General features: G+C 41.1%; 1 protein-coding gene across 1 annotated transcript in view; it reads right to left on the bottom strand.

Moving 5' to 3' along the window:
• Positions 1 to 2,997: 2,997 nt before the first annotated feature.
• Positions 2,998 to 13,766, bottom strand: part of LOC139744445 (probable G-protein coupled receptor No18) — a 46,538-nt gene continuing 35,769 nt past the window's right edge. Inside the window, exons 2-4 of the mRNA XM_071654882.1 lie at positions 9,418 to 9,630; positions 6,055 to 6,201; positions 2,998 to 4,026 (exon numbers count right to left, since the gene is read on the bottom strand). Coding sequence (XP_071510983.1) covers positions 2,998 to 4,026; positions 6,055 to 6,201; positions 9,418 to 9,621 — 1,380 coding nt within the window. The 5' untranslated portion in view covers positions 9,622 to 9,630. The remainder of the gene's footprint in view (positions 4,027 to 6,054; positions 6,202 to 9,417; positions 9,631 to 13,766) is intronic.

Genomic DNA, 13,766 nt, shown 5'->3' with positions numbered 1-13,766 from the left:
GAAATAGGGAAATTTTAACAATTTGACCTTGACTTTTGATATTTTACCTTGAGCGTGTGCACCCAAATAAATGATAAGAGCAACTTCATCCTCTTATACATACATTGCGCCAGCTTTCATTAGATATACATTGTACTCCTGACATTTTTTTTTACGTTACGCTGTCCAAAAGAAAAAAGAAAGATAAAATTAAATTGAATTAGAATTTAAAAAAAAAAATTATTACGGGCGGAAAGAAGGACGGACGGACAGACCACCCAGAAAAAAAAATATTACTCCGGCGACAGCTCGTGGCGGATGCATAATTAAACATGTGAGATTCACCTAGCCTAGCATGGCTGTTGTGTCTCATTCTGTGATCGGCCTATTCGGTTGGTATTAACAAACTGACAAAAATGAACAAGATAATGACTCACCTCTTCGACATCATCATTATAATGATTTCTGTTATCTTCATAGGGTTATAGATTATCACTGCAAGAATTTTTTCACCAACAATAAAAAAAGAATTTATTATATTCACCCTAATTATGATCATGACTGTTGCAATCATAATGATGATAATAATAGTAGAGTTAACTATAATATTTTCCGTAGTAGTAAGATCAATGGCACTTCAGTCATAATAATCAATGGCGTGATCGAGGAGATATCTTCTGTCGTTAATAAACAAAATCCGCTTTAATGACGCCACTGTCACTTCGAGGACACAATGATATCTTAGAAAACAGCAGTGGTAGCTTTATTACGTAATCCATACAAACAATCATAATTATGTACAATTTCCACATTACAGTGATTCATGCCAGAGAGATCATGACGTCACCTACAATGCTGTTATTTTTACAGCTAAAAAAACAATAACAAAACTGTCGTCAAAAATCCAACTTACTAATGGACATTGCGTTCTTTAAAGGGATGGTACAGTAATGGTGGACATGAGAATTGGGCTGTTAACTTTTTGCGAGATACCAAGAAAACACTTATGAAATAGTACAGAGCATACCATTTTAAGAGGAATTCAAAGTTTATTTGATAAAAAATCGGGTTTGGAATGACTGAAACATCCAAAAACAAAGTAAAACAAAGCGATCGTAATAAAGTGTGGGTCCCACACTTATTAGAATTGCTCTGTTTTGGATATCTCAGCCATTTCAAAACAAATTTTCATCAAATAAACGTTGATATTGTTATTCTTCATGAAATTACATGCTCTTTCATATTTCATAAGAGGTTTCTCATTATCTTACCAAAAACGTTAGAAACCTGAAATTAGGTCTCAACCAAAACTATACAATCCCTTTAAAATTTGTCTTTAACGATGTCGCTTTTTGATGTCAAAGTAAATGAATGACATTCACTTAATTTGATTGATGATATACGTTCAGAATTTTATACCTTTCTTACCTCTCATTTTGTGTGACAGACAGCTATCGGCGTCTAACCACATATTTTACCAATAATACACGAGTATGAATATTACACATCCTTCGGACATGCAGCCGTCAGAAATGAGATTGTAATGGCTTGCTTCGATTCTGCGACATGTACGACCCGTCTGAATATCGGGGGACGAAAAGGCGGTCGCTCCACGATAACTGCAACGGGGACGAGTTTTTCTTTCAATTTCCTCTCAATTATTGAAATCAATTTTCCCTGTTCGCCTGGTACCTCGGCATTCATATCTTCATAAGTTCATACCTTCCGGTATACAATCAATGTGATTATGATACGCATATTGTATGAGAGTAGTATATTTAGGGCCTCGATTGCCTTAAAAGCGACTGCGCAAATCACAAATTAGAGTGGTTTCTAAATCCGTCTGGCAACAGGTCATGATACCGTACAAGGATGTCGCGTCCATTACTGCACGGGCATTGTTGCCTTTCATATCAATCACTGGCAAGACAAATTGAGTTCAGTGCCCCGTATAGCATTCGTCGAAAGGTAGCGTTCAATTTCTCGGCAAAGAAAGGTAAAAGTGAAAAAGTATGGCTAACAGCGTCGTGTGCAAATATCTTTCCTGAAGGTTTTCTCGTATTCATCTTTTACTCTGGCATAACTCTACACCGGGCATAGTCATATCCTTCGTGACATTATTAAGATCATGGAGCCGTCTTTATTACACTCGTAAAGAAAGCAATTTTATATTCATAGAACTAGCCAGAATCTTCAGACAGCCACTCTCCTAAACATACTCCTATCCTTCACCATTTTGCCACAAACACTGAACGTACTCTATACCCTCTAACCAAGCTTAGTTTGCACTCTTGTATGCTATTTTTTCTTTGTCAGCTTCTCTACGTTCACATTGTAGCGTGGCAGACACTAAGCCAACACAATTTTTGTGGGCTTCTGACTACCGCGTAGAATATACCGAAAAATGCTTGACAAGCGTATTGTGATGTGAGTAAAATGCCCTTTATAATTCTTCTGCTTCAAGATTATTTGTGACCTCCGTAAGAATGAACGGGATCGTTGCGTCACAGGCCAAATTATCCTACTTTCACGAAGCGCTCAAACTTTTGGCAGAAATCATCCGTAGATTTGTTACCTCTTTCTGATCCCAGTGCATTCCAAGAATTATTTCTTTACATTACTGAAATGTATTAAATACCTTACATATTTACATCTTTGTGCATTAGAAGTAAGGCAAGACTTTGGACACTGTCGTAGCCAACAGTTGGGGTTACAAAACGTGATAAGTTAATGTTTATAGGCTGTGTCTGGGTAATCAGATCGCAATCCGTTCCTGTCGCTTCGACAACGTCTTGATAGGAAATGCATCGGCAAAACCATTGTCGAGAAACTAAAGATGCGCGGGCACCAGCGCAAAAGTAATGAAATATTTCTCATGACAAAAACACAACAATTTTTGAAGATGGCGCAATGCAAATATGAGTTCTTTCATATGATGTGCGAATGCACGCCTCAGTGCAAGTTCTCTCATCATAATGACAATTGGTAAGGCAACTTGTCGTCCTTAATGGTATCATTTCATATTTTTCCGCAGAAGAGTATTTTCCGAAAAGCGTTCCTGAACTCGCGGTTAAAAGTGGTGTAGATGATAGGATTCAGTATTGAGTTACACCAGCCTAACCACGTGACCACTTGGAAGGCAACGGGTGACACGTAACACGTTGGACACACGCCCAGGAGGACGTTAATGATGAAGAAAGGCAACCAGCAACAGATGAAGACCCCGACTACGATGGCGAGGACGAAGGCAGCCCGACGTTCGCGCGATACGGAAATATGTCGACGTCGAATGAGTATCTGTTGGTGGTCACGAGTAACCGGAATTATTGGCGCTAGTGTAACTCGTTTCTTTGCTTTCGGGGTGTCACTCTGCATAGTGCTGCTGCCACTGCCGCTTGAGTCTATCTGATTGTGTCCGTTGCCATTCTCCTTTTCGTGCTGGTCGACCTGGTGTTTGCAGTCCACATTGGAGTCCAGATTGATGGTGCTGCCTTGCCCGTCGCTATGGCTCGTGCTCGCATTGTTATTCGCGTTGCTCAGTCCCCGTGAAGACGGGGTGCTGTTGCTACTGCTTGCGTTGTTGCCGCTGGGAGTCGGTGGCTTCTCGGTGGCTCCCTGGACCGTGGACACACTTACGATAGCCGGTCGGACTCTCCGCCGACTGTGATGTCGAGCGGCCACGAAAATGCGCTGGTATACGATCAAAACGACCACGCAGGGAATGTAGAATGACACCATGGACGATATGATGGCAAAGACTGGGCTGATGTTGAGGACGCATTCGTGGGCTGTGGTCTCGTCGTAGCCGCCGACGAAGAGGAGAGCGGGGATGCTGACGAGCACGGACAGGACCCAGGCCGACGTGATCGCCACTGCTGCCATGAGCGGGGTGCGACGGAGAGCGTACCACACCGGTCTGGTGATGGCCATGTATCTATCCAGAGCGATGACGCAAAGATTCCATATGGACGCCGTACTCATGAGGACATCCAGACACACCCATAGGTCGCACAGTATCACACCAAGACGCCAGTCACCCAACAGCTCCTGTCAATATCAAGATAACGAAAACATAATCATCTTATTTATTGCCTCAGTGTCGTCACTGCTTTATACCAGAAGGCCCTGCCATTGCTGTTACGCCAGCATTGTCAGATACTCATTTATGCACCTGTTTCAAAATGACAAAGCATCACAGTTAAAGGATGAATGCACCACATGCATGTGATTCGAACTCGAGACCTGCACAAAGTGCTGAGTCTTCTCCACAATATCACGGTTATTCATATTCATCCGAACTGTTTAAATGTTGGATGTAAAAAGTGCTCGATTTAATGATTTTACAGGTTTATCTTAATAGTTTACTCAGCGAGTTGAAATTCGTAACCTTCACCAAATGCATATCTGGCAGTAGCTCTATTCTTTTCACAGAATAACAGACACAGATTGTAAGATATGAAGAGGAGAAAGTATTTCACCTGCAATGCCTACGTCTATATTTGAATTTCAGTGTGCTTTGCTTAAGGGCAACCCGGCAATTACAAAATAATAAGCTGCTGGAAATGAATAATGGACGAATGCGATGCAATGCGAAGAAGGGGTTATTTGGGAGGATCATTATAATCATATTAAATTTCTACTCCCTCAACTTCACTCAAAATAGATACACAAGACATCTCTTTTCATATCGAATTCATTTAACTGTTACCCTGCGGCAAAATAGTATCCTCTCACAGTCATGTATGCCATAACAAAATGCTCAGACATATTCCGAAAAAGGATGTGATAACAGTGGAGTAATCATTGAAGATAAGCAAGGAAATAATGATACGCGTATATAACAAAATCCTTCGCACAGGAACCGTGGCAGAAGAAGTGATAGAATGCTTCCTTAATGAGGTGATCGCACTTTCATTTTTAGATGTCAACATTTCCCCCAACATCCCACATGGGCCCAAGGGTTACAATGCGTGACAAATTACCAATTATTCCCACCATATTTCGCAAGAGTTGAAATCCTTTGCCATGTTTTCCGCCGTTGGAATTGCAACCCGTCTTATTTCATGCACAAGTCTTTTTTGTTTTTGTTTTTACAGAGTCGTCTATAAAGACCAACTGTATAGTAGAAAAAACACAACAGCAACAACTTTTACAGACGCAATGCGAATGATGAAGTCAAAAGCTCTTCTGATTCAATTTCCATCTGAGCCAAACCAACTGAACTTGAGAGTTCGGACAAAGAACAAAACTATTCCACCAGATTGAGTGAGTGAATGCCCTCACCTCTGACATTTTACTTCTTTGGTATACATTATCTATCTCGTTGGTAGACGTACTCTTCAGAAAGCGTAATCTCTTCCATGCTGCGAAAGGTTATTCTCAACCAGCGTATATATCCTCAAGCACTTTGTGCTCGATTTAAATTTTTCATGTGAACTATTACCATAAGCCTTTCACATCGATTATTAACCGGTAGAGAGTCATCTCAGTGAAATGATATTCAAGCCACGGAGTGTCCAATATCTGTGTTGTTTTGTGTTCATGGCATGCACGCATGACCTAAGGAAAGCGCTTCCACATCTGTTACTAATCCCACCCGAGACAGATGTTCTTGGTGCGTAACGCAGAACGCTTTACACGTTACGGTGCAGTGAACGCCTTATTGATTAAAGAATTCATCAAGTTTTTCTGCATTTTGTTTTTTGCGTTAGGTAATCCAGACACGAGTGCAGATTTGCAGTCTGTCGGTGTGCATGAAGCAGGAAATGTCATCTGTAACAGTGGGGTTTTTGAAGAAAAAAAAAGTTGTATCTGAGTCATTTGTCCTTGATAATCATCCATACGCGTGCGACGTTTTTGATAATATAAGAGAGAACCTCCGTTGACAAGACAACAAAACAAACAATCAAACAGACAATTATTAGAAATTGTGTTTTACTCAGACCATGGCGTGTAAAAAATTTGATAAATAGGCCTATATAATTTACATAGATATATTTCCTACCTCGACCCCATTCACCCCCTCATTTCCTGTCAATTTAGACAACCTTCTTTCTGGCCTATCTTCATACTTACTTGAAACGCTGCCATCGGCATCACAATTCCACACACCGCCATATCGGCCACTGCCAGCGACACGATGAAGTAGTTGGCGACGATACGGAGTGGGGCGAATCGGAAGACGGCGATGCACACCAAGGCGTTGCCAACGAGACCACAGACCTGATCATCACGAATGGTGAAAAATAAGATTATTGGAAAATAAAAATGATGACGTTGCATATAAGATTACATGGCCGGGACTCGACACTGAATTTCTTCCCCTTTTGGCCCGTTCGGGCCGCTCGAGCCACTAAAATCTTTGAATTTGAAACATGAGGGGGTGATTTTTGTGGCGCAAAAAAGAAATGTAAAGATTTATTTTGATTCTTAGCTGTCCTTTGGGCCACCAATGATATACGTGATACTGGTGTCTGAGTGATGAAACAACTCATGTCAGCAATATCAAACAGAGAGTTTAAACTTACGGCACACTGAATAAAAGTGACTGTGAAAAAAAAGCGATGGTTATAGTCCTTCATTAACGTAGATCGCTAAAATGTTAAGGGTTCCAAAGGAGGAGTAATACTCGGACTATCCAATTTTGAATAGAGTTCTACTGTAAGTTGAAAAATATTAATATCCGGAAGAAGAAAGCATTTTCAAATACAGTACTGTATTGTAATTATATTATGAAGGCGTCAATGATTGCATTGTAGGTCCTTCAATTTTATATATTTTCAATGCCGTTAGACCTCTTGAAATCGAGAGCGTAAGACGTTTTGTTAAAGTTTCGACAGATGGTGCGGTATGATTAACAACGCAATACTTTGTTGTTGCAATGAGATATGTTTTAAACACTTGTTGACATGAGAAAAAAAACTACTATATCTTACATAGATATCTGACGCATTGGTCATAGATAGTGTTTGATTATTTTTGTAGAAAGGAATCTAATTCTAGTGGGAAGTGCATGGTTTTGCAGTGACAGAGGAACAGCTAGAAATAATATTGTTTATATGATTTAATCTGCTCTTATATTTTTTTTTTTGTGTGTGTGTCGAAAAATAAATGAAATTTAGGCGCGATGGGCATCTGGAAGTTATCTGATGCGGATTTTTTTTTCGCATATCTTCTAGGGTTGACATCATTTGCCTCTGTCATTCAAAGAGATGAAAGACCCAAAATTCCGTGGGACAAAATCAAAACATAAAGAGTGGTAAGTTCTCATAGAGAAAAAAAAAGGTCCTATTCTGCTGAATTGATAATGGACAGTGATGGATCTGTCCGTTCCTTTCAGTGTTTTGCTTGATCGAATGCTAACCTATTTTAGATAATTTTTGATCACCATGAGGAACATTTCACGTATAAATCGAAAGAATTAGGAAAAAAATGACAGCGATCAACCTAAAACCATGCCAATCGATGCAAACTGTTAACAAGAAAAAAGGGTGCAGCCTGACTGGGCTGCACATCCCGAAGATCTGGAGGAAATCCACCGTTGTTGCCCTTCTAAAACCCAACAAGCCTGCAGACAATCCCAAGAGCTACAGACCAATCTCACTCCTGAGCGTGCCTTTCAAGCTTCTCGAAAGGCTCCTGTTGGCCCAACTCAACCCAGTTGTCGATCCTCAGCTCCCGGATGAGCAAGCTGGCTTCCGGCATGGTCGCTGTACTGTACATCAGATCGTCAAGCTGACTGATGACATAGAGGAGAGTTTCGAAGAAGACAACAAGGCAGGTGCTGTTTCTGGTGGACTTGACTGCAGCCTATGACACAGTGTGGCTTCATGGCTTAACACTAAAGCTTCTTCGCACCATTCCTGACCGCCACCTAGTCCGCTTTCTTGCAACAATCATCGCAAACCGTAGTTTCATAACCAAAACTAGCGATGGACAAACTAGTCGACTACGCCGCTTGCGGAATGGGGTCCCTCAGGGCTCAGTTTTGTTTCCTATGCTCTTTAAAAATCTACATAAGTTGACCTACCACGCACAACTTCGCGACAGTATGGCTATGCAGATGATCTGGACATTGCTGCATTACAGACCGGAATTGGAGCAAGGTAGAGAGTGTGCTTACTGCTGACATGGAGCTCATTGCAAACTTCCTCGAGAAGTGGAGACTGAAGCTTAGTGTCACAAAAACTACTGTAACTGCCTTCCATCTCAACACCAAAGAAAGCCAACCGTCAGCTGACTATTGTGCATAATGGGACACTCCCTACCAAACAACCCCCATCCAACATACCTTGGTGTGAAAACTGGACAGACAGCTGACGTACAAACGGCACCTAGAAGCGCTACGTGGGAAAGTCTCAGCTCGAAACAACCTGTTACGTCGTCTGGCCGGGACATCATGGGGTGCATCAACATCCACCCTTCGCAAAGGAGCATTGGCCCTGGTCTTCAGCACTGCTGAATATTCTGCACAACCATGGTGCAGGAGCACCCACACCAAAAAGCTGGACTGTTGCTTTGAATGACACCCTACGTCTCATCACCGGATGTCTCCGCCCCACACCGACAGATCTCCTCCCGGTCCTTGCAGGGATTGCGCCACCAAGGCTACGTCGTGAGAATCTCACTAACAAGCCCGTAAACAAATCCCTTGCTGATGATGGTCACCCCCTACACAGGATAACGACAAGATCGCAAGATCTCGGTCGTCAACGCCTTCGATCACGTCGACCTTTCTCCCGACATGCAGCCATCCTAAGCAGCTCAAACTTCAACCTAATTCAGGAGTGGGAAAAGAGCTGGGAAGGGACAGCCCGCCTACATCAATTCACCATTCCTCCCGACACCAAAGTTCCGGCTGGCTCTGAACTACCCCGGAGGGATTGGGTAACACTCAACCGCTGCGAACTGGGGTAGGCAGATTTAATGCCAAACATGCATCGTTGGGGACTTCGACAGTCACCGGCGTGCATTTGCGGAGCAGACGAGCAGACAGCAGACCACGTCATCTACAACTGCCCTGTTCTTCAACCCCCTGATGGGATGACCGACCTGACAAGTCCAAACGATGCCCAAGCCAACTGGCTCGCCCGGCTTCAAGAAATAGCCTGATACTACTGTCTCATACGAAAGAAGAACAAGAAAAAGAGAGTATCGTAAGATTTTCCTTGAAGACATACTCAAATTGATACTAACTAATTGTCTTCGACACTATTTATTTGATCTCTTTCTGTTATAGACCAGGTAGTATAGACTTAATACTAACTATATTAATTATCATCAATTATACTAATTATAGACTTAATACAACAACAGCAAATCAGGAAACTGGATTGCCATCTCTCCAGCAAAAGTTGCTATCATAGCAACTTTTCTTTTATGAATCGGGGTCCCTGGTTTCGAAAGCAAATGCATGGGTTAAGTGCCGTAATGCCTTACCAAGACCAGTGGTAGAAGTACCAGTGCCACAGTGCTAAGATGTTGTTCCTTCGATCCAATATCCGAAGGAGTTGTCGACGCGTTCGGTGTTGACTGCAATTCCGGATTGTCGGTCAGTAGAAGTAGGTTATCCGTCAACGCCATCGCAAACGAGGAATCGGAGGATATCCAGTCTGAGCCGGGTAATGTCGGTATGGCGGTCATCTTCTAGTCCTACAGAGAGCAAGAAGAGAAGAGAAAAGAATACAATATCATTACGTTACTATGGCTTATTATTTTGTGGGATGCATTCTCACCGATTTTTCATTATCATAATTCTTGGTGGATTAACTGAGTTGATATTGTCACCATGACGGCGTTTACTCCATCAGAAGTACGCTTGTTTGCATACTGAAACCATGTTGATAAAAACCTCTTCTTTTGCTTGTTTCTTTGTGGCATGATAACTATACACAATGAGCATTCTTGTACTTTGTTACATCAAGAATGTCGGATGGCGGTACAGAACATTACATTACTAACGTAAATGAATAAAAAGTCTGATCAAGTTTCTGAGAGAATATATATATATATATATATTTCTCCGACTACCTCAAAACGCGACAAGAATATACTTTTCTTTTCCCCCTCTCATATACAGTAAACGGTAAAGTAATGGGTATATCTGATATTTTAAGTATCATATTGATGGCTCAAACTGATTAGGTGCTAAATCCCTTATCTCCTTTTAATCACAGAAATACAAAATAAAAAGGATGCAGCCACATGTTCAGACATTTTTGCATTATCATAAAACGATTGCACCACACATAACTTATCATTACCATCTTAATGGGCACTATCACTTTTAACTGTGGAAATTCTGTACATCAAAGCTATTGCCGTGTCATGGAATTCGCTTTCTTTCCGATAAAAAAAAACCAAGCAAACCAAACAATCGAAAAGAGGAAGACACAGCCCTTTAAAATTGTGTGAATATTCTTCGGGAACACAAAGGTCAATTGCATAATTAGTGCGGAACTTCGACCTAGCTCTGTCCATCGCATACTTCACGCCATGTCGGGAAGTATAAGTCTCACGAAGGTCATAGCTAAGTCCTCTGAGTCCACATGGGTTTTAGAGATAGACCAGTGACCTTGACGGACCGGATGATGGACCTAAGCCCCAATCACCAGTGAGCAACCCTGGATTAGGCCATCAGTCTCCGGCTACATCGTCTGGAATCTCCGACCAGGGAGAGACAAGGGTTTTGATGACAGTTATGTCTATGGAACAATCACGCCTGGTTTATAGGATTCGCTGGGTTATCATTTATTTTGTCCATATCAGATAATATTATGCACATCTTTACGGTGCTTTAGACGCCCCATGTAACAGTTATGATTTTGAAAAGGAACATTGAGTGAGAGATATTTCTAATTTTTATGCGAACTGCAATGCGTTAGCGATTCACATTTTATGTAACGTGAAGATCACAGCGTCATGATAAATACTAGCCACGCCATATGACAAGGATTTGCAGCGCTTGAACTTAAAATCAAAGAGAGGTTGTTTTTGAGGGGACGTTTTACAGGTTCACAGCAATTAGGTGATTGCCTTAGCCTATCTTAGATACCTGTGGAAACTAAAAGTTGGTTTGACATCGTTACTATTCATCAATCATACGCATGATTATCACATTGTTACATTGTACAGAAAATACACGTCCATGTCACAAGCAACTGTGATTCATTTTACCTCCGCGCGCTGACCTTTGTTAAAACATTACTTTAGTTCTTTTCTCGACAGTTCGCTCTAATCACTAGCAATATTTAGTTTGTTTTGAAACCTACCACATACTTTTTTTTTCAAAAATCCACGGCACTCTCCTATTCTCCTCTTTCTCTTCTGCCAATTTCTATCTTAAGATGTGCTCGTTGTTTGCTTGCTTGTCTCTGTTTATCAGACTTGTGGACGGGCCATTTCACTTGTGCTATAGCACGTATGAAATGAAAAAGGCGCGATGGAACGAACATGTAGCCGAATGTGGCGTCGGCCGGCCGGGGATGCACCGAAGACTTGGTACAAAACGAGGAGCGGAGGAAGGCATCACCTCTGATCTTGGCGGGACTCCATCTTCCTATTACTTTCGGTTCAAGGTTGCTGATTATGTCAACACGCTCGCAGCAAGCCCGTAGCTTCTGGACCCTCACGCCTCTTGTTTAGTTTTTAGTTCTCTGCACGGGTTTTGGGAGCTTTTTCAAACAAATCCGTTGGTCTGTCTGCGAACATCGCCACACATGCACCTGTTTGCTGATTGCTCAACATTGCTCGTGTCACATTCATTTAAAAAACACAACAACATTATATACATTCTCAATGTATGAGCATCCGGACGATCTCTTCACGTGATCAGTGTGGGGAGTTGTAAAGACTGCACAGTGAAACCTCAGTCAGACTTTGTCCAATACAATGCATTCACTCGAAATCAGTTTTTAATCATAGGATAATTACATGTCATTTTTTCTTAAATCAACGAATCACAAATACGGCAATTTATGTGTACTTTTGACCCCTCGTGCATCTCCATAAATTGTTATGACCCCATTGATGTAAACTAGTATACATTGCTAGAGAATTCATAAACAGCTATTTAAAGTGGTATGAATACAATAATCCAAGGTAGCGACACCCAGTGAACATAGCACTGAAATGTTGTGAGATGAGCACTGTATTAAGAGTTGAATGAAACCTTTAAGATCACAAGAGTAAGCTATCAAATTCTAATTCACATTCAAATTCATTCTGTTCGGAGTTTTGTGCGTTGAACATTTCACAAAAGAATACAGTCATTCAGTCCCATTTTTTTTTTTGGGGGGGGGGGGGGGTGGGGCGGCGGGAACAGTGAAATCGGGATCGGTATATTCAAACCTAAGTAAATTGCATGTTAGTCGAATAACAGCGTTTAAGTATTTTCAGCTATTCAGGATACAACGCGAATAACGGTAATCTGCCAGAAATAGCAGAATTTATTTTGTAGGATTGGAATGCAGAAGGCTGTCTATTAAGCAATTAACCTGAAGAGACGATAGGTTAAAGAAAAAGATATAAAATAAGGTTCTATGCACACAAATAATGACAACGGTTGCATTTTTAGTATTGAATGTGCTGCGCTAGGAAAAAACAAACAAAACAACAACAACAACAACAACAACAGCGAAGTATAGCAGCTATATTATTTGCATTCTTGTACATGCAGCGTCACTCACAGGTCTCTGCACTAGCGAGATGATGAGAATACTTCTTTGTAATCATATAATCGGTATAGCCATCCCTTACACATTTTTTTTTTTATAGAACACTACCATCTTTAGCGCCCTAAGCCACGTACTCTATTTCCGCCAGAGCACTTAATTGGCTCTCTCCCTGCTCATCATTTCGTTGGATCACCAATCCTGGCACGTCTCATGACGTCGATTCCCTTCTGCATCTAGCTGTCTTCCTGGTTCTTTTTGCCGCTTTTCTCTCGCTCGGAGAAAAGGGCGCTGATTTATTCGATTATATAGCATTAAGATGTCATCTACAGATGCATACAAGCATAATTTCTTTGACCGTTTTAACGATACGATTGATTGTGATACGATAATTGGACTCCACGTATAATTTGGACTCGATCATCCCCTATACATACTATCACAGCAAGGAAGAGGGTGCAAAAAAAAAAGGCACGACTATAGTGAAAGCGTGATGGTAATGAGGCAGAGTTCCACAGTTACAGAGAATACGCGTACCCGTCTGATCTATAAAAGAGAAGGGCAGCAGGCCGCATAAATGACCCTTTGCATTACATAAAGGTACAAAAATTATATTTGCAATGAACGAAATGTATCATTGCGAATGACATTTTTTTTTTCACAATTCCAATACGTACCAACTGTGCTTCAGTTCAGCTATTACGACGTCGTCCCCCCCCCCCCCCCCCCCACCAAAAAAAAAAAAAAAAAATCAGTGAGTGGTTACAAGATTACCCACATTATATTTTGTTCGTATTGTATTGTATAGGCCTATTTCTATTGCCATTATCCTCGTCAAGCATCTGCTTATATGATAATGGTCTCCTGCATTTGTGTTACACTTATACATTAACTTGCTTAATTTGTCTCTTGACGAAGTACGTGAAACCTTAAGGTTTTGATATGCATAAAATGATTCCTCTCATCTTCATTTTGTATTATCAAGAAATACGATGATGTACATTTAAGTCAATCATTTACCTGTTTCGAGTACTGACACTGTTGATTCAAATGTCGTTTTGTTCAATTGACTTTGCATAATACAATTATCGTATGAAAAAAAGGGATGCAGATATA

This window comes from Diadema antillarum, unplaced genomic scaffold (assembly GCF_040938485.1).
Source record: "Diadema antillarum isolate AM-2024a unplaced genomic scaffold, OU_Dant_1.0 seq00001176_RagTag, whole genome shotgun sequence".
In the NCBI taxonomy this organism is placed as follows: Eukaryota; Metazoa; Echinodermata; class Echinoidea; order Diadematoida; family Diadematidae; genus Diadema; species Diadema antillarum.
Note: the sequence above shows the minus strand (reverse complement) of the source record. Positions and strands in the feature narration are given on the sequence as shown.